We start from the raw sequence: 27,667 nt of genomic DNA on the forward strand, positions 1-27,667 counted from the left end.
GACTTTCTCCTCTGCCTGGGAGTGGCACCACCACTGACTTGTCTCTTGTGAGGTTTCAGTGGCTGTGAAGAAGCCACTTAATGTTCTGAAGGAAGACATTAAGTGACAGAAAACAGCCCTTTGTTTCCTGTTTGCAGTGTCCATGTTCCGGTCTCATCTTGTGTGTCACCTATTCTGATTTTGGGGGGATCCTTTACAAGTGGGCACTGTGATCACGCCATCCTGAACTGGTCCCCTTCTCCAGAAGGGTGCTTTTAGCCCAGGGTTGGGGCTTAGGGTGGCAGTCTGCCTCCCAGCTGTTACTTCTGCTGCTTCCAGACACATCTGTGTGGAGGATATTTGGCTCCATTTGCCACTGTATGTTACTGTCTGAACAGTAATCTCCTGGAGTGGGATCGCTGGCTCAAGGATCTGAACTTTCCCAAGTCTTGAGAGAAACCATCCAGTCAGTCTCTAGAGCACTATCTAAGATCATTACCTCTGCCTGTTCAGTAGGGTTCAGGAGGGTCTGGCTGCTGCTTTGTTAGTTATTTATATAGAGATGTGTGTGAGAGTGACCTTGGAGCTCTGGTGGCTCTGTACTTCGGACATTAAAAATGAGAGCTTGGGACTGGAGACATGGCCCAGCTGCTAAGATCACTTGTTGCTTTTCCAGGGGACTGGGGTTCTGTCCCCAGCACTTAGGTCGAGTGACTCACAACCATCTGTAACTTCTGCTCTGGGGTGTCCAAGCACCATCTTCTAGCTCCTGAAGACATCCTCACATACACGGCATACATTCACACACACACACACACACACACACACACACACACACACACACACACACACACGTAAAATTTTTTTTTTTTAAATGAAAGCTTTCTGTGGTCAGAATTGCTGGTTTTCTCTGGGCATTGCCAACCTCTGGAATCCTGCAGGCTTATCCTAGCTTTGAACTTACCTGGAGTCTATTACTGTCAGCAGAAATATATCCTGTTTCTTGCTGGGCTCTAAGGGGAACTGGATGACCAGGGGACCAAGGTGATCAACTGAGGTGAGCCTTGACCTTGTGAGTTTGCCATGAGGATTGGCTGACCCAGTCTTGCCATCCTCTTCAAGGGTTCATGGCAGTGGGTAACTGTGAAGTATCCTCAGGCTCCAGGGTAGGCAGAGAGCATGGTTGCTTGTTTGCCAGTGGTAAGATTGAACCAGACATATAATCTCAAAGATTCCTTTCACTTTTGAGTTTACAGTCCATAGAGGACATTGACTTTCTCTGAACTGCTTCAGTGGCACATAGGAAAGTGTGAGAAAAAAAAAAAAAAAAAGACCACCCCTAAGGAGTGATTTCCCCTCAGCTCCAGGCTAGCCCACACCCAGAGCCCCTGCAGCTGGCCTGGAGGAAGATCTTGCTGTGATCACTGAGCCTGCGACAACACCATTCAGGTCTTCTGGATCCTGGGGGAGGAGATAGGGGAAATGGATACAAATGCTGCCTGTTTAGAAATGGACTCAATAGGGTGTCAGCTTGGACATTGCCCTGTGGCTTGGCCATAAAGACTCGTAGACATTACTTAGAAGTAGGCGGTTGTGACCCAGCCACATTCCTGCCCTATATCTGCGGAACACAGTGGCTTCTTAACTTCCTTCCTTCCGGTTGTCTTCTTCCTTGGTCATTAAGAAACTCAGGCGTAGCCGGGCGGTGGTGGCGCACGCCTTTAATCCCAGCACTCGGGAGGCAGAGCCAGGCGGATCTCTGTGAGTTCGAGGCCAGCCTGGTCTCCAAAGCGAGTTCCAGGAAAGGCGCAAAGCTACACAGAGAAACCCTGCCTCGAAAAACCAAAAAAAAAAAAAAAAAAAAAAAAAAAAAAGAAACTCAGGCGTCCAAGAACTACTGTAAAGCTCTTCCCCAAGCACCCCATGAATTCCTTTCTCCAACTGGAGGCAGCATAGGCTGGGTGCTGGAGCTTGTCAACCTGGGTACTGGAGCTTGTTGGGTAGACTCTAAAGCCACAAGCATAGAGCATGGTTGCCACTGTGAAGGGAGGGGCACGCATGCAGGGCAAAGAGGAACTTAAGGGAGGTGGTTAGTGTCACTTTGTAGGGGTAGGGACATTATGGGAGGGAGCTGTAAGGATCTGGGGGTGGGGGTTGTTAAGTGAGCAGAGTGTGGGGCCTGAACCATGTGAAGTTTAGATTTAGGGAAAGAGCTAGAAGCCCTGGACCAGAGAGTGGGGAGACACTGGGGTGGCCTTTGTGTCTGCCTCCTGTAGGGAAATATCAAGGCTTAACTCAGACACTGGCTGCCAAAGTAGAGGGGCCTTGTGGGAAGTCCAGTGCACGTGGCTCAAAGGTCACTGGCCTAGACATTTTGGGGCTCACTGGTCCCTTTGCATACACTTTAGGCCTGTTCTCTGATTCTCTTTGGCCCCAGGAGCTCTGGTAATGTTGTGGGCCTTCCCTGCCACAGTCCCCTGTCCTGGGGCCAGCCTCACCTTACCTCAGATGCCCCTTGGTCCGCTTACTTGGCTGGTTATTATCGTAACCAGGTTACTGATTACTTTAGAAATTTTGGAAATTACAGAAAACCAAGAAAAGTTTTTAAAAATCTCACTTAGATGTAAACACTGCCAACATGTGTTCCTGTGCATTTCCCATCACACACTCAACCCTTCTTTGCAGACATTATTTCCAGTGGTTATGTAAGACCTACCTCAATACTGCAGCTATCTGGGTACAACTTTATACATTTACTGATGTGAGAGATTTGTGTGTTTCAGCATTTGAAGATACTAAAGGGGCACCAGGAAATACCTTCCCCCACTTCTGGCTTCTAAGTTGTGAGTCTGCTTCTAGGGCTGGCATCTTAGCTCTTTCCATGGGTAGACCATTCCCTGGGAGACACACCCTTCCCAGCTGGCTTATTTCTACACACCATTGACCAATACACCCCCCCCTACTTTGCTCTTTGTGTGGTGTGTCTTGACATTCATTCTAAAAAGGCCATAGGGTGTCTTCATTGTTACTTTGGCCACGTGACATTCTTCTGGTGGCACAGTGTGAGGATCTGAAGAAGCCTTAAGAGAATGTGTAAAGAGCCCGTGAAGTTCATATTGCTGACATGGGCTTGGCAAGGACCAGAGCCTCAGACCCACAGGCGTGGCAAAGCCTTCTCCCGGTGAGGCTGAGAGGGATGGCAAAGCTTTCCCCTGGTCCCAAATGGGACCACGAATGTAGACAGCTGTACACAAACTAGCACTTGCGGCTTCCTCCCCCGGGTGTTCACACCCCACGACTGCTCAGCTACAGCGCCCTCCTGCCTCACTAGCTAAGTCCTCTCCACCGGCCCTGTAAGGAGCTCGGCCAGGTTCCAGGTTGTGCAGTGAGTGCATGCACAGTTCGCCTCATCCCAGCTTTTCTGTGTCTGTCTGTCCTTTCTTCATTCCCCGACACCCCTAGTCAGGTCACACCCCAGTCATAGGGGACATGACAGCACAGGGCCAGGATTCGTGCGACACGTCTCCTCCCCAGAAGAGGGGTAGCTCCAGCAAGGGGCTCTCACAGGACAGGGCTCTGGCTTGTTCTGTCACCTCCCCACAGAGGCTGGCTCTCCTCTGGCCTGTCTCTCCCACACCTTTACCTTCTGCTACTTGGAAGTGGGATTTGGGGATCACCCCACACTTCCTGTGAACCCTTGCCCTGGCATCGTCTCAGGAGTAGGAAGGGCCCATGGACCTGGACCCCATCTTCTCCTTTCCCTGTGCAAGCTCCAGTCCTAGTCAGCTTCACACCCAAGTTCCCAGTGGAAGGGCTTCGGTGACCAGAAAGAAGGCTGGTCCTGGCTGGCCCCGTTTCCAGAGCTCACTAGTAACTGATAGCAATGGATGAAGACCAGACAGACAGGAACAGCACACAGGTAGAAAGGAGGAGAGAGGCCTCAGCTACTAGGAAAGTGTCCTGGTGACCCTGCTACCCTGTGGACAACACAAAGACCATTTTCCATCTTCTCCATTAGCTGGCTGTGAGGGATACTGAAGGCCTTGGCAGGCCATGCCTGTGTGTGCTCGGTGGCCTGTTGCCAGCTGCATACAAGGCTTTGTCCTTTGTGCTGTGGGTCTCCTTCGTTTCTGTCCTGACAGGTGGAGCTCTCAGGGCCAAAGAGCTTCTGGAGCAGTACTGTGGAGGTGAGACATCTGTTCTAGAGGACTCTACTGTAGTCAGCTCAGATGACTTCGGCCCCCTTCACATCCCAGACCTCAGGAGAGATGGATGACCTTGGCGTCCATGAGGATACTAATGGTGGTCCATGTCTCAAAAGCATCAAAACCTGAGATCTGAGCTCAGGTCACACTGTTAAAGTCCAGGACTCTAGACCTCCCTTTCCCCAGCAGCTGCTTCATTCTGTGAAAGGAAGGGGAGGCAGAACCAGCATTTGACTCCCATGATCCCCAGAAGAATGGCTTCCCCATGTGTGTACAGGCAGCTCAGCATTTCCTGGCCCACTAAGAAGGTGCCTTGCTAGTCCTGGCTGGCACTTCATCCCACCACACCCAGTTTTCAGAAGGAAGGCTGCTCAGCTGTAAAGGGAAAGCCCAGGGGGCAAGCTGGGCTTGCTCCTGAGAGCCTGGCATTTTACCTTGCATCCCTCTCATTTCCTTTTTTCTGTTACCTTGTTAATATAGTTCCATTCCCTTTCTTTTGTGTCTTTCCTAGGGAGGACAGTATGCATTCTTAACAAATGTCCTAAAAAGTCGTTTATTAAAAGTCGTAGTAGTTTTCTATTTCCTGTACCATGTAGCCCTCAGGACACTCGAGTACCGTGTGTTACTCTTTCTACCCTTTGGTCTAGCCTTTTGTGTTGTATTTTTACTTGTTTGTTTGAGATAGGATCTCACTTTGTAGTCCAGGTTAGCCTTGAACCCTCAATCCATCCTCCTCTGACTGAGTCCTGGGATTATGGATGAACAGGACCACACCTGCTTTATATTTTACTTTGTTTTGCTTTGCTTTACTTTGAAGGGGTTGTTTGTTTTGTTTAAGAAAAGGGTCTTACTGTATAGCTGAGGCTGGCTAGAATTCAGTCTTCCCACCTCAGCCTTCTGAATGTTGAGATTCAGGCCTGCACCTCCATGCCCACACTTGATCACCTTAGTTTTTTCCATGCTGTCAGTGGAGACAGCTGTCGGCTTCAGTTTCTTCACTGGGGATTGGATGTCTTTTAATTGCTTTCTCTTTGTTTCTGGTTTTTAGTAATTTGGTGATGGTTTGCCTACATATACTTTCCTTTGAAGTTCATGTTTTTTCTTGTTTGTGACAGCATTTCACATATCCCAGCCTGGCTTCAAACTCACTACATGGCCCACCTTGAACTTGAGATCCTCCTGCCTCTACCTCCTGAACACTAGGATTATAGTATGCAGCACTATGCCTGGTTCATCATAATAGGGATCAAATCCAGGGCTTCCTGCAGGCTAGTCAAGCACTCACCCAGCTGAGTTTCAACCCCAGCCTGAGTTCATAGTTTTCTTTAATCTATGGTTTGATGATTGTTTCATGTATGTCTATGCACCACCTGAATGCAGTGTCCAAGAAAGTCAGAAGAGGGTGTCAGATCCCCTTGAACTGGAGTTTCTGATGGTGTGAGCTACCACATTGGTACTGGAAACTGGACTTGGGTTTTCTACCAGAGCAATGTGCCCTTAACTACTGAGCCAACTCTCCAGCCCACTTGATTAAATCCTGTATGAGTCTGTCTGAAACATTCAGTCATTGCTGGGCATGGTGGTGCATGCCTGTATTCCCACCAGCACTTGAGAAGCTGAGGCAAGAAGATCTCCAGTTGAAAGCCAGCCTGTGCTACATAGCAAAACTATCTTCAAAACTCAGTCGTTATCTCTTTAAAATTAATTTCTGGTATTCTGTTTATAAATATGTAAGTTTTATCATACTCCTGGGGTATCCTGTGATTGAAACTGGGTGTGGTGGTACATGCCTGTTATCCTAGCACTTAGGAGGCAGAGGCAGGAAGATCAGGAGTTCAGGGCCACTATGGGATAAATGAGACCCATTTTAAAAAGCAGAAAGACGGGGCTGAAGAGATAGCTCAGAGGTTAAGAGCACTGGCTGCTCTTCCAGAGGCCCTGAGTTCAATTCCCAGCAACCACATGGTGGCTCTCAACCATCTGTAATGAGATCTGGTGATTCTGGCGTGCAGGCATACATGCAGATAGAACATTGTGTATGTAACAAATAAATCTTAAAAAAAAAAAAAAAAAAAAAGCCGGGCGGTGGTGGCGCACGCCTTTAATCCCAGCACTCGGGAGGCAGAGCCAGGCGGATCTCTGTGAGTTCGAGGCCAGCCTGGGCTACCAAGTGAGTTCCAGGAAAGGCGCAAAGCTACACAGAGAAACCCTGTCTCGAAAAACAAAACAAAACAAAACAAAAGCAGAAAGACGTGAAGATACCTGTCCTGCAGACCTCAAGCTGCAGGTTTCCACAACACAGGGCAACAGCAGATAATCAAGAGGAGTTCCAATGAGGGCCCAGCATCAGTAGTGTAGCAGAAACTAGAGGCCTCGAACCAGACCAATGACTCTTTGCAATGAACACTTGCACGTAAAGATGTGTGGACAAAGGAATTTATTGTGTCACTCATTGTGTTTTCCATGATGAGATTTTTCCCCCTTCTTTTTTTCTCTTAAATTTTATTGGGAGGGGGACAGAGGGCAGATACATAGGGATGGAAAATGAGTGGGACCGAGCTGCCCGATATGAAAGACACAAAGAATAAATAAAAAGAAAGTTAAAAAAAAAAAGCAGAAAGAAGGCTCAGTGGGTAACGGCGCTTGCCGTCACCACCGGAGTTCAGCCCCGGGACTCGTGGAAGGAGAGAACTGGTTCCTTCAAGTTGTCCTCTGATTTCTGTGGTGCATGTTTTCGTTCTCTCTCTCTCTCTCTCTCTCTCTCTCTCTCTCTCTCTCTCTCTCTCTCTCTCTGTGTGTGTGTGTGTGTGTGTGTGTGTGTGTGTGTGTGTGTGTGTGTAAATGAATAAATGTAAAAAACAAAAACAAAAAGACCAACAACCCAAACCCAGGGAAATGGGGAAAAGAGAGTGGGAAATTATTTCTTGTTTTGTTTTGTTTTGTGTTTGTTTTGGGGAGACACTTACTGTGTAGCTCAGGCTACCCTCAAACTTTCAATCCTCCCACCCACTTCAGCTTCTCAGTGTTAGCTTACACCACCACACCTAACTTTAAAGTTGATTTCTGAGAATTCCAGTATGTAGGCCTCTTATGGCTGATTTCTGTTCCTCCTTGTTCATTTCAATGAACCGGGATGTTATGCACAGAAATTCTGGAGCCCATCTGAAGTTCTGGATTATTTCTGTTCCACCGGAGAGAACTTATTGCCCCTCTCACCAACAGCTGCCCTAGCGGTTCCCTCATCCACCCTTTGGAGACTGGTGGGGTTTCCAGTTACATCGCACCCCTACTGAGGGGTGACCCACCTGTCCTGGTGATGTACAGGTTACATCTAGCTCTGGCATGCTGTGTGTGTGTGTTCACTCATTCTTAGGATGGGGTCATAATGAAAAGCCCCGGGCTTTGCCAGGGTCCTGCTCCTCTTTGGCCCCCTCATTTTTCTCTCGCCAACCTGAGATTCCAGGAAGCTCGTCGTTTTGGACCCCACTTAGCAGGAGACAGATGTTGGAGGGGAAAGAGGTGCCCATGACAGGCCCTTGTTACTGCAGTTCTTATCTCTGCTGACAGCCCCGCAATCCTGTCACCTTGGCGCTCCTCCAAGGCCAGTCAGTGGATGTTTAAACTGTGTCTGTGGCCAGGCTTTTTAAGTTGTTTGTGGAAAGGGAATTAAATCTTGGACCTGCTTAGAAAAGCCCCAGGCACAACCCAGTGCTTCTTTCCCAGAGAACCCTGCCCTTTAGCAGTGGACCAGGGACAGCTCTTCAGGCGTCATAAAGGGGAGACACTTCCTTTGCCCTCAGAGTGAGACAGGTGAGGGCTTGAACCTACCTTGATACAGAGCCAGGCACACAGCACAGCCTTCATATTCATTGACGTGGAAACTGAGGCTGCAGATGGGACCTGTCACAGTGAGGGCCTAGATGGCCTTGCTGCTGACGAGTGGCATGTCCACACACACAGGGCTTACCCCATGAGTGGAGCTGGGAAGTGGGCACAGGGCTGCAGCTCTCTTACTACCATGGCTCTTCTCTCCCCTCGCTGGGTTCCCATCATGCCAGTGACCTCCTGCAGACCTGGGGCTGCAGATGGGGCTTCTTGCTGCAGACTCCCCTCTTCTGGAGCTCCATGATTAACCAGAAGTTGTGTGTGGGATTCGGGGTATTTGTTTGTTGGTTTGGCTGTTTCCTCTCACTAATCCCTGCCATTTTCTGCCCACACCCAGCTTCTCTTCCTCTTTTCTCCCCACCCTGTAGTGAACAAGAACCAAGGTAGCAAGTAGACTCCACTGTCACTGCGTGCCCCAGTGACCTGCTGCTTACTGCAGGCCTGAGCAGGCATAGGGAACAGAGACAGGGTACCCCTACAAGTGTGGGATGGGCCGCGTGGGTACTGGCACTCCCCAGGTTTAGCCCAACCCCAGGGGCCTTGGCTGGAGGGAGGAGGTGATATGTTGGTATGTGAGCTGGGAGCAGGCACAGGTGGAGTTCAAGTTCACAGCCTTGCCACTCGTCAGGTGTGTGGCCACAGGTATCATGTACCTCACTTGTGGAACGGCTTGTCCTCTCAGGGACTGGGGAAGCCATGCAAACCTAGCCTAGGCAGAGGTCTCATAGTTGGAAGACTGTCAGAAAATCTAGGACTTTCTGAGACACCAGAGTTCAAGGACCCAAAATAGAGTGGAGAAAACAGGTGTTACTTCTGTGCCTCTCTGGCCTAGGAGTCTGTCTACTGTCTACAACTCCCGTCATTAAGCCCAGCGGCCCCCTAGGAACTCTCACATCGTTACCCTGTGAGGTAGCCAGGGCCCTCTCTTCCCAGGGACAGTCAGTACTCTGTGTATGTGATTGGGCTTTGATAAGCTGCTGAGCTGGGAGGCAGCCTGCAGAGAGATGAAAGGCCTGGTTTGGGGCTCCTACTGGGTGATTCTGGCCCCTGTGACTCCACACCCCCAGGTTTGGGTTTTCCCAGCTACATTAGGCCTTTCAGGGCATGAGCTTCGTAGGTCTCCCCAGCATGCAAGTGGACCATGGCTCCCTAGCCTTGCTCATGTTGTGCCTGTTCCCATGGCCTTTTCAGATCACTTCCATCAGGTGTGGAGCAGATCAGCCTCTAGTGTCTTCTGCATTTTTGTCCCATTCACTACAGCCTCAGGCCTGGAATCTTTGCATATCATACTGCCTTTGTATGTCATACACACGGACGCATGCACACACACACACACACACACACGCACGCACGCACGTGCGCGCGCGCACACACACACGCGCCCCTTCATGTCACTCAGCCACACCCAGTACACACAGACCCTTTCCACTAAAGGTGATGAACTGTGTGACTTACACTGGCTCAGGACATGAAGGCAGAAGGAGAGCTAGTGTGGAGGGCTTTCTCCTCTAGGAGTGACTCAGCTCTGACAGCCTTGCTCAGCTGCGTGGTCACCCTCAGCTCCATCACTGTCAAATGGAGGTGAGCCTCTAGATACTAGGAAATGTTCCCAGTCACCCTGGGCCAGCTCTGGGGAATGCGTGAGGGAGGGACTGAGGCTTAAGGTCTCTTCTTCCCTTCACTTGACTGTCTTCAGACAGATGGAAGAAAGTTGGAACTTGGAAGTTGTGGGAGGCAGACGAGAAGCACCCCCCACACACTCCTGTACTTAAGGTCTACCTCTGCTCTGCTCTCACAGGGGACTCAGGCTTCGGAACTATGTCCCAGAGGACGAGGACCTGAAGAGGAGGAGGGTCCCCCAGGCCAAACCAGTAGCAGGTACGTGGGCTGCCCTTTTCCCCCTATGCCCCACGCGGTCCTTTCAGTCACCCTCGAAGAAGAGCTGCCTGTGTCAAGCCAGAGACAGGGCTCCTGGGATACTGAGTACCTCCTCAGGGGCCATAAGGGCAGAAAAGAGGCCCCTTGCACCTGCCATCCTGGAGGGGGCCATAAGACCGTGGGGCATGAGGAGGAGAAGTGACCTGGGGTCCTTGGGCAGCAGGGCAAGGTGGTGAGTCCTGTGCCCCTGGGGAGAGGCTGACTACAGAGATGCTCAAACAACCAGAAGCCAACACAAAGGCCAGAGAGGGGCTCAGCCCAGGTTTGCCACTGCCGTGATGCAGGGTGAGAGCGGTAGTGTGAGCAGTGTGAGCAGTGTGCGCAGTGTGCGCAGTGTGAGCAGTGTGAGCAGGGAGCCTCCTGGTCACAGTAGCAGAGTCGTCCTTTGTTCTGAAGAATCTTTGTGTTTGGTTGTTTTAAGACAGGCTCTCACGTGGAGCCCACTGCACATCAGGCTGAGCTTGAGCTCACAGAGATCCACCTCATCAAAAATCCAGAAGTTGTCCATTTGTTTCTTGCTAGTCCACTCCCCACCAGGTGGAGCATGACACCCCGAAGGGTAGGAGAGGGATGAGAAACTGGCCCCTTGCCTCCACCAGGAGGCCACCCAGGACTTCTATCTGGCAGGAGAACGAAAGGGCAGAAGGACACTTCCCTCGTAACAGGGCTGAAGGCAGCCCAGAGCCCATAGTTATTAGTGTTTCTGGCATCTGTCCCCGGAAGAAGCCACCCAGAAGCCTAATGACTTGGTGGAGGCAGGAGGTGCCTGTCAGTTTTAAGTCTGAGGTGGCATAGATGGGAAGGTAGGCCACCCAGACTCTGGCCAGGGGACCCAGAGGAACTCCTCAGAGCCTGCACTCGGAATGCCACACTTCCCATTACACAGGAACTGCCCATTTCACTGCTGGGAGTCTGAGTTCTGGGCCTTGTCCACTCCAGCGGTAGGCCGCTGCTGTCCCTTTCTGGGCCCTGGGGTCTGCCTTCAACCTAGGAAACAAGCCTCTTCCAGAGCTGTGGCTGAGTGGGGCCCAGGGGAGTGGGAGGAGCAAAGGCTTGGGACTGATCACTGTGCAGTGGCAGTTCCTTTCCAACAGGCCTGTGTTGTCCTTGCACCCTCTAGTGGAAGAGAAGGTGAAGGAGCAGCTAGAGGCTGCCAAGCCCGAGCCTGTCATTGAGGAAGTGGTGAGTACCTGGGTGGCCCCACTCCCTGCTGTGCCGCTTCCCTCTCTAGATGTCTCTATTCCCACCCCACGCCACTTCCTTGCCTGTCTTCAGTTTTCCGCCTCTGTGGCCTGTCTCTCCACTCCCCTGAGGCTGGGGCTTGGCCCTGACGAGTTGTCTCCTGTCTCCCTAGGACCTGGCCAACCTGGCACCCCGGAAACCTGATTGGTAAGTGTTGTCCATGCAGGCTCTTTGGAGGGATGGTGTGTGTCATGGGTCTCTGCTGGGAGGACAGCCAGGGACAGGTTGGGGACAGCAGTGCAGGCATAGATGGGCATGGGAGAGTCAGAAGTAAGGGCGAAGCAAGGCGTGAGTGAGGGCGAAGTGCTGAAGGGGGCCTCAGGGGGAAAGAGCAGCTGCCCCTCCAAACCTTCTATGGGGGAAAACTCACCTGCTCTGGGGACCAATCTGAGCAGTGCACTCCTTTGTGCTCAGGAGACCACAGTGAAAAGAGTGGATGGACAAACAGACATGAGTTTATATCCCTGCTTTGACTGTAAAATGGGATACCCAGTCTCTTCAAGTCTGGAAGCCTGTAAGGTGTAGGCAGATTTTTCTTTGGGCTGCCAGCTCACAAAAAACAACATGGAGATTTATTATTAATTATGAAAGCTCAGCCTTAGCTTAGGCTTCTTTCGTACTAGCTCTTATAACTTAAATTAATCTACATGCTGCCACATGGCTCATGGCTTTTACCTCTCCTCCTGCATGTCCTGCTTCCTCTGTGTCTGGCTGGCGACTGTCTTTCTTCTTCCCTGAGACCTCTCTGTCCCCAGAAGTCCCGCCTAACCTCTTCCTGCCTGGCTATTGGTCATTCAACTCTTTATTAAACCTATCAAGTGACCCATCTTCACACAGTGTAAAGGAGTATTCCACAACAGCAAGGTCCTCCGACTGAGCTGAGAAAGTGGGTGAGGAGGGTGCTGTAGGCTGTGGTGCGTAGCTCTGGGCCTTGAGCCGGAGGCCGAGGCTGACCTCCTTGCCTGCAGGTCCGTGTGGCTGCAGCACCTGCTACGACGCTTTAACTTGATGAAACAGGCATGAGGTGTGTGTTGCAGGAACCTCAGAACCAGAGAGCTCAGGCTGAATTCATGTGCACATCTGGAAGCCCTAGGTGTGGGAGGGTGGCTGTGGCGGGAGATGGAGCAGGGCTGACAGCTGGCCAAGCGCGTCCCCCCCTGATGCTGGCTTAGAGAATGTAACAGGACCGTTGGGTCTCAGCTGGTCTCAGCTAAGCTAAGTACACATCTGCTTAGCTTAGTTAGCTCAGTGGACCTGGAGAGAAGCCCAGAAGAGCAGAGAAGACCATCTCCCCAGAGCAGCCCCTCAGACATCTGAGGATATAAATGCTGAAATACTACAGGAAGACTCCAGGGCAACACCATGCAAATCCTTAGCGTCCCAATTCCCCCTCTTCCCTGTTCCAGGGATCTCAAGAGGGATGTGGCCAAGAAGCTGGAGAAACTAGAAAAGCGGACCCAGAGAGCCATTGCAGAGCTGATCCGTAAGCGTGGTCTGGCCAGCGGGGTCCTGCCCTCAGGATGGTGGAGTAACACAGGGCTTTTAACTCTGGTTTGCTCTCTATTCAGGTGAACGGCTAAAAGGCCAGGAAGACAGCCTGGCCTCTGCAGTGGATGCCACCACAGGACAAGAGGCCTGTGACTCTGACTGATGTGTTCTCCGTGTCCCATCTGCCCAGCACACATGTCCTGCGGGAAGATAGTCTTAGGCAGGAGTAGAGTTAGGCTGGCCAGCACTTCCGGGTCTCAAGAACTAAGCCAGCCCACTCTCAACCTCTGTGGGGTGAGGTCAGCTCATCTCCAGGGTGCCCACCACCCTGAGTGGGTCAGAGCTAGGTCTGTACATATGTGTGTATATTGTGCTTTTTTTTTTAACTTTGGAAATAGAGACAAGTAAACTCCCATGTAGTAGAGGGCTCTCATTGTTTGCTGTTTGCTAGGTCTCTGGGTTTGGACTCTTAGAATGCAGAGGTGATGCTCAGTGTGCGTATTACCCCTGGGTTGGGCCAGCTTTGTTGAGGCTGGAGGGGCGGGCAGGGGCCAAGACTGCCTCCTGGCTCCAGATCTCTAGTCACAGTCAGCAGTGGTCACCTCAGAACCCTCAGGCCACAGATACAGGGACAGCGAGTGTCCTCTTGGGACCTCCTGGCCACCCCCCAACCCCGAGCCCTGTAGTAGTCTATAGGAACGCTGGAGAGACTCCATAAAGGTCCTCTGGACCCTCCCCGTGTGAGAGGGAGGGGGTGGGCTCTGACAGATTTCCACAGCGAACTGCTGCAGATTCGAGGCCCCCACACTACTTCCCTGACTCTTCTCTGCCACCGGTGGTGCATCTCTTTCTCTGTCTGTGTGACAGCAGTTACCTGTAATCCCAGCACTCAGGAAGGAGGCAGGAGGATCAAGAGTTCAAGGGCATCCTTATCTCCATGAGTGTGAGGTCATCCTGGGCTACAGACCCTGTCTCAGAAAGGAGAGGAAAGGTGGCTGGTGGGGGCGGGGGATGGGAGACGAGAGAGGGGAGAGGGGAGAAGGGAGAGGAGATGTAAGGGAAGGGACAGTTAGGAGGAGACTGTTAGGTCTGTGTGGCTCAGAGTGAGGGCTGCAGTGGCACTGAGTAGGCAGCCGGGCTAGGGTTCTGGTCCCCTCTGAAGACAGACCAGCTTGGCCAGAGTCGTCAGGAGCGGAGGTAGGAATGAAGGTTGAAACGCTCCCGATACCATCTGGATCTCAGTGGCAACAGGAACCTCGTCTGTGGCCGTGGAGTCAGACTCCAGGTGCCTGGGAATCCCTGCAGCCCCGGCCTAGGGCTAGACTACTGCTCAGAAAGCTAACAAAGGTGGAGTGTCTCAATCTGTGACCTGTGGGGACTTGACCAAGAAACTGCCCGGTAAGAAAAGAGAAAGACAAAGCTGCCACGCTGATACACATTCTGACAAGAGCCACGAAAATGAAATTCTTTGCCAGGCATGTTGGGAGTCTGAAGCAGGAGTTGTTAAAAGACTGCCTGGGCTACACAGGGAGGCCTCATCTTAGAAAAAAACTGTCTGAGGATGTGGGCCTCGGTTGTTAGGTGTTTGCTTAGTGTGCATGAAGCCTGGATTCACTCCCTGTCACCACATGAAGCAGGTGTACTTGGGTGTACATAGAGCAAGAGGATCAGTGCTATCCTCGGCTACGAAGTGAGTACAGGGCCAGCCTGGACTACATGAGACCCTATCTCAAAAAAAGGGAGGAGGGAGAGGCAGTAAGATGGCTCAGCAGGTAAAGGCGGCCCTTGCCATGGAAACTGCTGACCCAGAATCATATTGTGGACTTGGTTCTCCTGCTCCTGGTCCTCTGAGATCTGAGCACACAGGGTATAGAGGTGCGGGGGATGCACATGCACACACAGAGATCTCATTTAAAAACTTTGGGTTTGTTGAGACAGGGTTTCTCTGTGTAGCCTTGAAAGTCTTGGTACTTGCTCTGTAGACTAGGCTGGCCTCAAACTCAAGAGATCCGCCTGTCTCTGCCTCCCAAGTGCTAGGACTGAAGGTGTGTGCCACCATGCCCAGCTCTCATTTAAAAAATTTAAAGTCGCCAGGCGGTGTTAGCACATGCCTTTAATCTCAGCACTTGGGAGGCAGAGCTGGGTGGATCTCTGTGAGTTTGAGGCCAGCTTGGTCTACAGAGCGAGATCCAAGACAGGCACCAAAACTACACAGAAACCCTGTATTGAAAAACCAAAATGAATGAATGAATGAATGAATGAATGAATGTTTGGAGTCTAGTACCCAAAAGAGCGAGATCCAGGACAGGCACCAAAACTACACAGAAACCCTGTCTTGAAAAACATAGATGATAGATAGATAGATAGATAGATAGATAGATAGATAGATAGATAGGTAGGTAGGTAGGTAGGTAGGTAGGTAGGTAGATAGATAGATAGATAGATAGATAGATAGATAGATAGATAGATAGATAGATAGATAGATAAATGTTTGAAGTCTAGTACCCAAAAGAGTAGCTAATAATCCAGTAGTGGGTAGACTGGAATCATTAATCTTTTATGTGTCTGCACCACATCTATTCGTGGTGCCCATAGAAGCCAGAAGAGGGCATCAGATCCCCTGGACCTGGAGTTACAGGTGGTTGGTTATAAGTGAAAGGAAATTTATAGCCAAGGAAACTGAAACAGTAGCTTTAAAATGAGTGTTTTATTATCAGAGAAGTGAGGTGTCCCATCCCCCATAACTCAACAAGAATCAGATGTAAGAACTGATTAGAAATCTTGAAAAGTAGCTCCGAATGGCATTACACACCTGTAATCCCAGGTCTCTTAGATGGAGGCAGGAAGCTGAGGCCAGCCTGGGCTGTAGGGAGATGGTGTCTTGGAAGAGGAAAGCCTAACCGCAGATTGAAAGGAAAGGGACTGGCAGCGCTCTGGTGAGCACAGGACTGGCCAAAGCAGCAAAGATGGCTGGGGGAACGTCAGTGCAGTGGAGACCTGCAGACACAGTGCTCTTAGCTACACCCATGTGCTGGGTGTAGGGATCAGGTTTGCACGAGGTGGTGGCAGATAACGAGACCACTTCCGAAAGTTGCGTGTGATTACCCTGACCCTCAGTGTACTGGTGAACTGTTACACGTGCATACCAGGAGACAGGCCAGGAGTGTTCATAGAAGCGTGATAACACATGCATGCACACTTGAAGCAATCTGAGATGTGAATCCCTTTTGTGTGACCCCGACCCCCTGCTTTGCCCTCTCATGGTGGCATCTGCACTCACCTCAAGTCCCATCCGACACACTCGCTCTGACTAGTTGGTCCTAATGTATCAGGGCTCCTGCAAGCTGAAGGACGTAAGGAGGCCAGGGGAATGAGGGTGGTTTAAACTAGGCACATGGCCTGTGACTGAAAGGAAGGCAGCCAGCAATGCTTTGCTCAGGGATGTAGGATAGCAGCAAATAAACTGGCGTCTTTTGGAAAGCTCAGTAAGGCTGACTGTTGGGCAAGACTGACAGAAGACATTTAAGTACCAGGAATGAAAGGAGTCATAGTTCACAGGCATCAGAGTTCAAAAAGTATGTTCTGTACCTAAAAGGATAAGCCAGGGCTGGTGAGATGGCTCAGCGGGTCAGAGCACACGAAGGTGGAAGAACTGACTGCACAAAGGTGTCCTCTGACCTCTGCACACATGCCAAGGCGTGTGCACCCCTCCCCCCCAGACACACGTGAGGTGAAGCTTTCTTTTAAATATATGGGTGTTTTGCCTGCACATGCCTGTGTACCACATATGTGCCCAGTGCCTGACAAGGCCGGAAGAGGGTATCAGATCCACTAAAACTGGAGTTACAGATGGTTGTGAGGCCCAATGTGGGTGCTGGGAATTGAACCGAGTCTTCTGAAGGAACAGCTAGTGCTCTTAACCACTCAGCCATCTCTCTAGCCCCTAAAATTTATTTAAAAACAGAACAAAAACCTAGTTTAGTGGCTTATGCCAATAATTTCATCACTCGAGGCTAAGGCAGGAAGATTGCTGTGAGTTCAGGGCCAGCCAGGACTATACATGGGTTCTAAGTCAGCCTGAGCTATTGTAAAACCTTGTCTCGGGGAAAAAATGGAGCCATTGAGTGCTCAGCAGCTGAAGGGGGTCGCCCTCAAGCCTGACAACCAGGCCTCAATTCTGGGGTCCCACATGGTAGAAGAGAACTGATTCCCTCCCACTAGTTTGTCCCAATCGGCTCTGTGTTTCTTATTTAATAAGATGGTTGGTTACATCTACACTCATGCCACACTAGAGTACACACACACACACACACACCATTAAATTACAAAAGCTAAAGGCCTCAATTCTGGGGTCCCACATGGTAGAAGAGAACTGATTCCCTCCCACTAGTTTGTCCCAATCGGCTCTATGTTTCTTATTTAATAAGATGGTTGGTTACATTTACACTCATGCCACACTAGAGTACACATACACACACACACACACACACACACACACACACACACACACACACACACACACACACACACACACACACACACACACACACACACCATTAAATTACAAAAGCTAAAGACCACTTTTCCCAGAACCTCCAGCGCCCCAAGAGGCTTCTCAGCCAAGAAGAGACACCAAGAATGAGACTTGGTGTCGCCAGGGCCTGTAATTCCCCACTTCCGCACATGGCCACTGGGTGGCAGCAGGCGACACCAGACTGGTTGCCTAAATCATAGTTCAGCACAGCCTGCACTCCTGTGGCCACCAACATAGCCGGATACTCCACCACGTGGAACACTCCTCTTCCCCATGGACTTGTGTCCCATGAAGTAGCTGGGCATCAGAGATGGTAAAGAGTGGGATTCAGGTCATCTGAACCCAGAATGATGGTGACCATGTCCTGGGGAGGGCAGGTCCCAGGACCAGGCAGGCCAGTCTGGGGAGTCTTCAAGTGTCCTAATCCTAAGGACAAGTTCAGCCCTTCCAGGCCCGCCATTCTTGCTTCTCCTTGAGCTGGGGAGTCCACTTCACATGGTGTATGTGGGTGTGGGTGTGTCTGTGAGCTCATAGGATACTTGAAGATAAGGACTTCCAGAAAACCTGACTGGAGAAAGGCACCGTTCCCATGCACAGGCTGACATGGCATCCTCTCACCTTGCCCTGAACACTGCTTACTGTTAACCCAGTGGGGTGGTGAGCTTGCCCACCAGATGGCTCCACATTGGCAGAACTAGGCTGTCCACAGAGTGGGAGGACATGCTGGCTACTCCTTTCTAGACTCAGACCTGGCCTCAGGCTCACTCAGCTGTGAACCAAGCAGGGTATCAGAGCTAAGTTTTCTAGCCAGCCTGCCTCTTCCGTATGTATTTCTGGTTTTCTTTAAATGTTCCCATTACTCAGGCCTTCAGTGGGCACTGAGACAGAAATAAATCCCACAAGGCATCCCAGCCAGAAGCCGGGAATCCGATTCTCCCTCAAAGGCCGGAAGAGGCTCCTGTGCAGAGCATGCCAGACCACAGTGGCCCACACACTCCACATGGCCAGAAATATACCCCCTCCATGCACACACACATGCACAGCCTTACATACGTTTCCCACACACAGTGGCTTCATACACATGCATATACAGGTATTCGTGCACATGCAAGCATTCTGATTTGCCTCACACAGAAGTACCCCATACGCATTTATAGGTTCGTTGTATGTACTCATGCACACACTCCCTAAAAGGCTAACATCTAGTAGTGACCACACACTCGGTCCCAAACCCAGCCATTCTCAAGGTAATGGTAGGCAAGAGAAGCAAGGCTAAAGAGGCTGAAGGAGGAGGCTGGCCCTCTGCAGCTTAGGAGGAGAGTGGCCTCATGGGAATCCTGGTCTAAGTTTGCCAGGGCTTCTGAATTTTTAAGAGAAGCTGGAAAGCTGAATTTTTATGTGAAATATCCTGATTTTTAAATGTTGGCTCAAGATGTTGAAAATACTGGGAGAGCCAAACCAAACATGTCTAAGAGCCAAATTCCACCCACAGGCGGCATTCGCAGACCACGGGTACACACACAAAGATCACACGTACACAGACACACATACAAACAAAAAGACACTGGTATGTAGTCTCCCGGATGCACCAGAAGACACAGATATTCACAGAGACATACAGACACACACAAACATAAATGTACACTGACACATTCAAACACAGGTATACACGCCAACAGAACCACAAGCAGACACAAATAACAAATAAATACCCAAGTTCACACATGCCCACAAATACACATAGAAACTCATGCACAATGCACCCTTCTATCCTAGTGGTATAGGTGGTCTTCCTGGGGCATGTAGTGTAGCAGCATGGTTTTTGGACAAGAACTATTGTGTGGTCCATGCCAATTACTCTTTGCCTCGCAAATGCTGTGAAGTCTGGGTCAGGCTGACTTGGATTGACAGGTACTTCACGTGACTAGTAGAGGTGTTCTGGCAAGGGGCTTCCTGTGTCGGGAAGTGATCGGATCCACAGACATTGATGAAGGAGTAGGTCTAGGGTGGCCCAGAGCCCACCTTCTCATGTCCCAGAACCCTTCCGTCCTCCAGCCGAGCCTTAAAGCCTCCCTGCCTGCAGGATAGTGATGTTGAAGTGGGAAGCTGTGGATGATTCACCCTGCATCCTGAAGGGCTGCCGTTCTGCCCATGGCAGGAAGATGAGAGCCCTGTCCAGGGAGCTGAAACAGCCGGGGGAAAACCTTGAGAGTGAGGTGGGGTTCTGAGTCCGTTCAGGTCGGGAAAGCCGAGCAGGCCTGACCTCCAAGAAGCCCAGGCTTGCCCAGGGTGACACATATACACATAGCCAGCCAGGGCCTAGGCCCCGCTGGACACCATAGCCCCTTTCCCCACTGCCTCTCTTGACCAGTGGGACCAGCCCCACCAAACCAAGGGTTATTTCAGTTTGCTGTGGTAGCTTCAGGCTGGGATCATTCTGTGGTTGACCAAGAAGGCATCAAGGACAAGGAGAGAGCTGGACCCAGCCTGGTTGTGTTGAAGTTAGACCACAAGCCCCACATCCCTAGTCCCAAGCCTGTTCCCCAGAGCCAGTGACCTCTCAGGACCCTGGAGCAGGACTGTGTCTCATCACAGATACTCAGCAAGGCTGAGTTCCCTCGGACTCCTGGACATGGTCATATCCCTCTTGAACCTCCAGAGAACTCAGGACCCTCCCTCTGCTCTGTCCTGTCACCTCCCTGGGGTGAGGACTGGAGAACGTGGACTACCATGGTCTGCCCATGGCAGCCTGCAGGCCAGGTGACCCCCTGGCCTGGTCTTGAGTAGGGCTTGCAGGCTGCTGGTGGGCAGCAATGGAAATTGTAGTCCCATGATTCCATTCTGAGCTGGCAGCTGTAGGCTTAGCCCTACCAGAGGCCCGGCTGTGTGTCTTCCCTCAGAGTGGAAGGGGCTTTTGTTTTGTTTTTGTTTTTTTGAGGTAGGATTTCTCTGTGTAGCCCTGGCTGTCCTGGAACTCTCTCTGTAGGCCAGGCTGGCCTTGAACTCAGAGATCCACCTGCCTCTGCCTCTCAGGTGCTGGGATTCAAGGTATGCACCACCATGCCCTGCAACTTGTAAGGATCTTTAGAGCTGCTCTCCCAGCTAGTGCTGAGGAGATGGACCCAAAGAGAGTTAGAGCCTCTTGGCAGGCTCAAGGCAGGTGAGAGTTGGACCTGGCCACCTTGCTGACCAGATCTAGAGTCCAGTGGATCCTGTGAGGGGCCTGGATAATGGACTATGGAAGCAGTGGACCGGGGTCTCCCAATACCCTCCCCCTCGTCTCCTCACTGGCCAGCCCTGGTTCTGTTTATGTGTTCCCTGTGGCTTGGCTGGGCTGCGGGGCCTTGCAGGGAGAAATAACCACCTGGCTCCAGTGGCTGTTCAAGGCAAACAGGGCCCTGACCATCTGCCAGGCCTGCTGAGGGCTCCCACTTCTGCCAACACCTGGACAGCCCAGGTGGGACTTGGGGGCATCTGAGTGAAGGCCAGCCTAGGGCCAGAAGCTCCCAGTCCAGAGTCAGGGAGCTGGTCCTGGATGATGATTTTAGACTGCTTATGTGGAGGCCAGTTCTGTTGTAGACATCCAGCCAGGGGGAAGCAATACCCAACCCAAACAGTAAAGCATGGCCGCTCCCATCCTGGGTACAGATATCCTAAGGAGGCTGCTGGTCTTGGCTGAAGAGGTATCCAACTGAATGTAGGAGGTATGGTCTGACCTGGGTACATGATGCAAGATGGAATCTTAGGGCATCCGACCCTCTATAAAGGAAAACTACAGCCCTATCTTGGGAGCCCAAATGGAAGATAACTGGGTGGGGAGACACAGCCTGGCCAGGGGGTGCTATCTGAATGTTTCCAGTTAAGTGAGCCCAATGGCCTTCTGACAGAGCAGTCTGGGACTGGGATATGTGGCCCAATATCCAAATGACTCTAGACTCGGTAGATAGAGTAAGTAGCCTTGAAGGCTCAGCAGTCTGGAAGCACTGTTAACTCTGAGCTGAGATGGCAGGTCAGTGTGGAGCCTGTACAAGAGGTAACACACACCCCCACGAAGGGGAATGAGGTTTTGTCCTGCTGAGGACTCCTTCCCCAGCCACTGCCTCATCCAGGGTCTTTCACGGCCCCATCACTGTCTTCCAGCCTGCTCTCTTGCCTCCTCTAACCCTTACTCAGCAGCTCACATGGAAGCGGGGCCTCTAAAGTCCTCAGATCCTAGGCTTTTCCTCTAGAATGCCCCGTGGCTCCAGCTCAGCCTGGCTCAGTAGCCCTTGAGGGTCTGGCCTATGGCTCACCATTCACAGCACATCATGCTCCACTTCAAGCCTTTGGATGGTCATTTGTCCTGCTAGCCATCAAGAAGGGCAGATGGGGCTTAGCCTAGGAGTGCTCAGTATATGCCCATACCACCCAAGTGCTTGAGTTAGATGGCCTAGGCCTGGGGCAGGTGGTGGGGACAGGGTCTAGAGGACAGCAAGGGTTTGAGCCGAGAGAGGGAGGGTTTGTAGGAACACAGCTGGTATGAAAGCTGGGAGGCCCAGTGAGCCAGGCTACCCGGTATCAGCATGCCGCCTCAGTGGCAGGCCTTTTGAGGACTCAAATAGTTCAAGACAGGACTAGGTCCCGGAGGATGAGGACGGAAGTAGGGAGGTGTCAGGTGGGGATACTGAGAAAACATTGTGTACTTAATGAATGTGCAGGTGTAGCCTTGCAGACCTGCACCCCAGCTAACCCTTAGGGCCTGAACTCCTAGCTTCTGGAGCCAGGCCAGAGACAGCCCAACTTCCACTCACTGGCCAGGGTACTGTCCTGCAACCTCTGCCTGGTGGCTGGAGGCATATCCCTTCCATTTTGAGAGCTGCAGTCATGCACAGAGGACGCCCTGAGAGGCTACCAGATGGCGAAGGCTCACCCTGCAGACTTGAGCCTTTCTGGGCAATGGTTATTTTTTTTGTTTTTTAAAGAAAGGATCTCATGTACCCTGGGCTGCCTCCCAACTCAATCTGTATAGCCAAGGATATCCTTGAATTTCTGATCCTCCTGGTTCCATCTCCTGAGAACTGGGATTACAGGCGTGTGTGCCTCGTCTATCAGGTGCTGGGGGTAGAACCTAGGGCTTCGTGCATGCCAGGCGAGTGCTCTACCAACTGAGGCACTCTTAAGCCCTTCTTTGGGCCCTGAAAGCAGAGTCATCCTTCTGTTGGACAGTGCTAAATCCCCAACTCCTAGATCCTTTTTAGGGAATGAGGCTCAGGGTCCTTCTCCCAACCATGGGATGAGCACTCTCCAAACTCTCTCAGGCTCCTAGACCCCACCTTCCTTGAATGAAACACAGGAAGCCACACACAGCTCCCTTTTCCTTTTTTTTTTTCCCTTTTGTTTTTCTTTCTGGTCCAGTCCTGAAGGGACAACAACAATTGGCCTCTTGGTCCATCTGTCCATCTGTCCATGTCAGCAGCCCAGTCCCTGGTACCCAGTCACATGACTGTTTCCCACTCTTCCTGCAACAATGGAGGTGGCCGTGCAGACCCAGAGGCCTCCTCATCCAGGCCTGAGCAGGAGCCGTTAAGGAATCCATCGTCCTTGGGAACTGCCATAGTAATTGGTACGGTTTCATTCTCAGTGACTGGAGCCCCTGGCTTGGCATGGCCAGGCAGCTGGGAGTGGCCATTGGTGGTGGTGGCAGGCAGCAGGCGGGGGCTGAGGGGAAGGCCGAGTCCTGCACGAGGGCCTACGTTGGTTACGCTGGTGTGCGACACCATTGGCCCATAGCTGTAGCTGCTACTCCCACTCCGTGCTTTGCGCTTGAAGTCCAGGGCCAATGTCCAGCGGCTCCAAGACTTCCTGATTTCCGCTTGCACCTTGGGGACACAGATGGGTGGCAGTCGGGTGTGCCCTTAACCCTCGGGCCATGTGTTCTGCCCGACACCATCCCTGCAGTAAGTGGCAGGAGACGACTGGGAACACCAAGGTCCATCAAATCACACCGATCCTCAGAACACGGTGTTGGACAGCGGGCAACTGATGCAGCCAGCCACAGTCCAAAAGCTCTAATGGTCCCAAGATGGCTGAGCTCTCAGACTAAGGACCAGGGAGACACTTTGCTACAGCCACACATGGAGGAGCCCACACACCCCAGTCTATACTGAGCCTAAATCATCTTTGCCTTCAGAGTGTGGTCAGGAAGGTTCTTGAGGAGCAGAGAAAGAACAGGGGCCAGGGAGAGAATGAAGGGACAAGACTTGAGGAGCCCCTCCCCAACTCCTCCTACCTTGCCCCTGTGTCTACTGCTTACCTCACCATTGCAGAAACAGTATATGATGGCGACAAAAAATCCCTGTAAAGAGAGGCACATGCGGTCAGGACCACACCCGTCCCCACCCTGCTCCCCAGGACCCGGGGCAGGCCACGCACCTGGAAGGAGTTGAAGAGCATCTCATAGTGCATCTGGATCTGCCAGAGCGTCCCTGAGACCTCGGTGTACGGCAGGGCCATGAAGACAGTGTAGTGGACACCAAAGAGTGGTACGAGCACCAGCGTGGACCTGAGCAGCTTCCTGGCCGGTGGGGCATGCAGGTTAGGCCATGTTCTTTGCCCCACAATACAGCACCTCATTCCCCCCATCCCAATCAGGCCCAGGCTCCAGAAGTGATGGAAAGACCATAGGCTCTGGCTATGGTCGTCACCTGGCAACCAAGTTCGGCCAGGATGGCTTCTGCCAGGGGGCAAAGTGTTGGGCTTTTTGGTCCTGAGAGGTGTCCTCGAAGAGACCACAGGTGCAGCTGCCCTGGCCTTGGGCCCTTTGCACCTGCTGGCATGCACTCATTCTCCCAGGGCCCAACCTTTGGGTTTCTCCTGAGTGGAGGTGTTATTAGAGCCAACCGCTACCACCCGTCCCTCTGATTCCTGAATCCAGCTGTCGGAGGGTGGCTGGTGTGTGCCACACTAGCAGGTCCAAGCTCTGGGGCAAAGCTTGATACCAAGTGGCAGGGCACCACCCAGCACTGCTGTGCTGGCAGGGGTCGGGGTGGGACCACAGAGCCAGAGGCTCCACAGAGCACAAGCTCGGCCACAGGACTTTTGTCCTCTCTTGGGTACATGGTTCTGGCAACCAATAACCTGAACTCCACCCCAACTCCAAAGAGCCGGAACTCACCGGTACTGCTGCCTCGTATCACACCGGCCCGCATTGGTCTCCCGAAGCTTAGTGGCAAGCACCCGGATGATGTTGATGAAGAGGATGAAGTTGAGCTGTTGGAGGGAGGCTGCGTTTAAGACTGTACCCTAGTAGCACGGCACAAGAGCTCTTGGACCCACGCCACAGGCCCTACTCTGTCACTGCATCTTTAGATGGTTCCCAGGGCCCTCAGTTTCCCCATCTAGACTGGAGTAGGGATCATCTGGTCTTCAGGTCTTTTGGTTTCTGGTCCTTGGGGTCCAGGGCCACTGTAGATGTTCTTGTTTAGGGCTAGTCCCTGGGGCTCTTGCCCACACTGCCCCCAACTCCTGCTCACCACAACAGATGCCAGGATGGGCACCTGAATGATCCACTTCTTGTGCCCGGAGCTCAGGTCCCAGCACCTGGAGCGGGGTAGGGTGGAGAGGGGGGGATGAAGCATTAGTCATTGGTCCCTTCCTTATCAGCCAGCCAGCATGGGCCCCAGAGTTGGTCTGCTCTGATATGATCTGTCAAGGAACAGGACACGTGTCCATGCCCGAGGCACTCCAGGCCTCTTTGGGAGTTACCTCCTATAACTCTGAAGGGGTTCTTGGCTGAAAGCTGATCAAAATCCCCTGAGGCTGGCACTGCTGATGCCAGGGGTCTCCCCACAATTCACAAGAGAGGGAGCCAGAGCATCTCTAGCCTGTGTCAAGGTCCCTGCCCACCCTGCAGCCCTCTGCTGCTGGACCTACCCAGTGTTGGCCAGGGTTGCTCTGACGCCGACCCACACAGCCACGAAGACAGCTGGAAGACCTGTGTGTATGGGAACAGCGTGAGGGTTGTGCATTTTGCCCCAAACCCAGTGACTTTCCTCGGCTCACTGCCCCCCCCCCCCCACCCTAGGCACATGGCTATTTAATAATAGCCTAAGGACCTGAGGTGCCAGACCCATTTAGGTTCCGTGCTCCTTGTGAGTCCCTATGCATGCCTTCTGGGCATATGCTGAAATAATGTGGTATCAACACCTTATCCCAGTTCATTCTGCGCTGGGCTTGGAACTTCCATGGGGAGAGAGCCAGTGACTAGCATTTTTCTGTTCTAAAACTCCCTCTCCAAGCCTGGCATGAAAGGTCCTAGCCCTCATGATGAAGGTAGATAAAATGAAGTTTGTCATCAGGGGCTGGGCAGAGGCCATAGGGAACCCCAGGGGCCTGACACATGCTAGTCTGAGAAGGGAGCCCGGTTCCCCTCCTGGCTTTATTCCTAGCCTCGTGGATCCTTGGAGGGGAAGGGTGTCACCTGGGTTTGTGGTAAGGGTGTGACATTCCCAGATCACAAGGTTCTGTGTGCTCCCTAATCCACACGTTTCCAGCCCACCCAGACACCTAGCCCAGGAGCTTGTGTTAGTTCCTGGAATCAGGCCCAGACCTGCCCAGCTCTGGGGCTTGCCATGGTGAGGTCAGGGGCAGGGCATGTGCCAAGGGCCAAGGAGGCTGTGGAGACTGACCTGAGGGCTTTCTGGGTGCTGAGCCCAGGAGGCTCTAGCCACTGGCCCACCCCTCCACAGTCTGGCAGCTTTCCCCAGGGCCCAGCCAAGCTCGGGAGCTGCCAGCAATAATGGACCAATTATCAGTAACTGGATCCCTGAGCCTGCGGGGGGCTGGTAGGATCGCAGCATCCCAGGAATCCAATGCAGAGAGGCTGCAGAAGCTGCTGAGCGGCTGGGCCTGTAGCTCTTGACAGCGGGGACCTCACCTCCTGGTAACAGATACGAGCCCCTCCACAGGGCTCTGGGTAGAAGGAGGGTCTAGATGACATCCCCAGCCCCAGGCTAACTAGTGACTGAAAATCCCATTCTGATCCCAAGCTTAACCTCATCTCAAACCCAGTAATTATCACCCTAAGTGAGCTGAAATGCCCGGTCACGCCAACAGCTCTGGGTGAACCCTGCCCAAAGCCAACTTGAGTCCCCTAAACCTAGAACAGGGACCAAGTCACAGCAGGATGGGCAGGCCTCCGGTCTGCAACAAAACAGGAGGGACAGGACATGTAGTATGAGAGTGCCTTACTCCAGGTTCGCCTGCACCCTACCCACCACACTGGTCTCCGTACCCCAGCCAAAGATGGTGAAGCCCCACAAGTACTTCTTCTCTGAGAAAAAGGCCATGAAGATGAGGCTGTGCAAGTACAGCCCCTCCACCAGAATCCAGTAGTAGTTGGTGGCCAGGAAGTAAAGGAAGAAGGTCACAGCCACGCGGCAGCCAGCCTAGGAGACCAACTAGAGTTAGCCAAAAGGTAGAGAGAGCCTGCATCTTACAGGCAAGGGCTGGTCTGAGTTAGGGAGAGCTTACTCTGGGCTTCCAGGTTAGGACCTGGTGTGGGTATCGGGCTGTTAGCTGTCTGTTAGCAGCAGGTGGCCAGGTGATGAAGGGGGTGGTTGGGGCACTCCAGTGTGGAGGGAAGGGGGACACTAGGAGCCGTTAGCAGTAAGGCTGGGAGCTGAGCTGAGTTGTGTGAGGATCCCTGGGAGATGGGTTTGCAGGCCTGAAGCTGTGGGAGATTGCAAGAGACAGGCAGGTACAAATGGCACGGCGGGAGCCCGTCGGGGCCGAGGGGCACTCACGTAGCCAACGGCGGCAGCGGCGGGCGGAGGCGGCACCTGCGCGATGATATGCAACTCCTCCTCCGTGAGGCGCTCGGCCTCATCCAGCGTGAAGCCAGAGTAGAGCACTGCGTCCTTCACGAAGATGCTGGCGGCGCGCAGCATAAACGACAGGAACATGTGCATGTGGATGTAGTTGCGCGTGCAGTGCAGCCGCCTGCGGGACGTGCGACATCACCGTGGGTGAGGGCACCGGGGGTTGGGGGAGACGGGGGGGGGGCAGCGGTGGGCAGGAAGCTGGGCTGTGCGCCCTAGGTGGGGACATCACGCAGTGGGGATGGAGCCAGTGAAGCGGGGAGAAGGGAGGCTCGCACCCTGGACCCCTCCAGCCCCACCCCTCGCCGTCTTTGCCCTGCCCCCGCCCCGCCCCGCGCCCCGCCCACCTAAAATAGGCTAGGATGAGCACGGCCACGGTAAGGGAGGCAAGGGACATGGAGTATCCCACGGTGTAGATCATGCCTAGGCGGTCAAATACCTCCTGCGCAGGTGAGAGACAGAGAACTAGGGCTCAGGGTGGGCACTAAGAGCAAATTGGAGGACAAATTAGGGTTGCTGGAGAAGGAAAGGCTAGGAGT

The 27,667-nt window shown here is 52.5% G+C and overlaps 2 protein-coding genes across 7 annotated transcripts in view; one reads left to right on the plus strand and one right to left on the minus strand.

Moving 5' to 3' along the window:
• Ccdc12 (coiled-coil domain containing 12) overlaps positions 1-13,159 on the plus strand; it is a 58,432-nt gene extending 45,273 nt beyond the window's left edge. The window contains exons 3-7 of the mRNA XM_052722136.1: positions 9,868-9,947; positions 11,128-11,189; positions 11,362-11,396; positions 12,656-12,732; positions 12,818-13,159. Coding sequence (XP_052578096.1) covers positions 9,868-9,947; positions 11,128-11,189; positions 11,362-11,396; positions 12,656-12,732; positions 12,818-12,900 — 337 coding nt within the window. The 3' untranslated portion in view covers positions 12,901-13,159. The remainder of the gene's footprint in view (positions 1-9,867; positions 9,948-11,127; positions 11,190-11,361; positions 11,397-12,655; positions 12,733-12,817) is intronic.
• A 2,266-nt stretch (positions 13,160-15,425) lies between these two features.
• The window catches only part of Pth1r (parathyroid hormone 1 receptor), a 28,561-nt gene continuing 16,319 nt past the window's right edge, over positions 15,426-27,667 (minus strand). For all 6 annotated transcript variants that reach the window (XM_052722024.1, XM_052722040.1, XM_052722015.1 and 3 more), the window contains 9 exons: positions 27,476-27,570; positions 27,054-27,249; positions 26,543-26,696; positions 25,183-25,243; positions 24,783-24,849; positions 24,425-24,519; positions 23,683-23,824; positions 23,564-23,605; positions 15,426-23,129 (listed from right to left, as the gene is read on the minus strand). In XM_052722024.1, the coding sequence (XP_052577984.1) occupies positions 22,746-23,129; positions 23,564-23,605; positions 23,683-23,824; positions 24,425-24,519; positions 24,783-24,849; positions 25,183-25,243; positions 26,543-26,696; positions 27,054-27,249; positions 27,476-27,570 (1,236 nt within the window). In that variant the 3' untranslated portion in view covers positions 15,426-22,745. The remainder of the gene's footprint in view (positions 23,130-23,563; positions 23,606-23,682; positions 23,825-24,424; positions 24,520-24,782; positions 24,850-25,182; positions 25,244-26,542; positions 26,697-27,053; positions 27,250-27,475; positions 27,571-27,667) is intronic.

Source organism: Peromyscus californicus, unplaced genomic scaffold, assembly GCF_007827085.1.
Source record: "Peromyscus californicus insignis strain IS unplaced genomic scaffold, ASM782708v3 Scaffold_11__1_contigs__length_118956290, whole genome shotgun sequence".
NCBI lineage: Eukaryota > Metazoa > Chordata > Mammalia > Rodentia > Cricetidae > Peromyscus > Peromyscus californicus.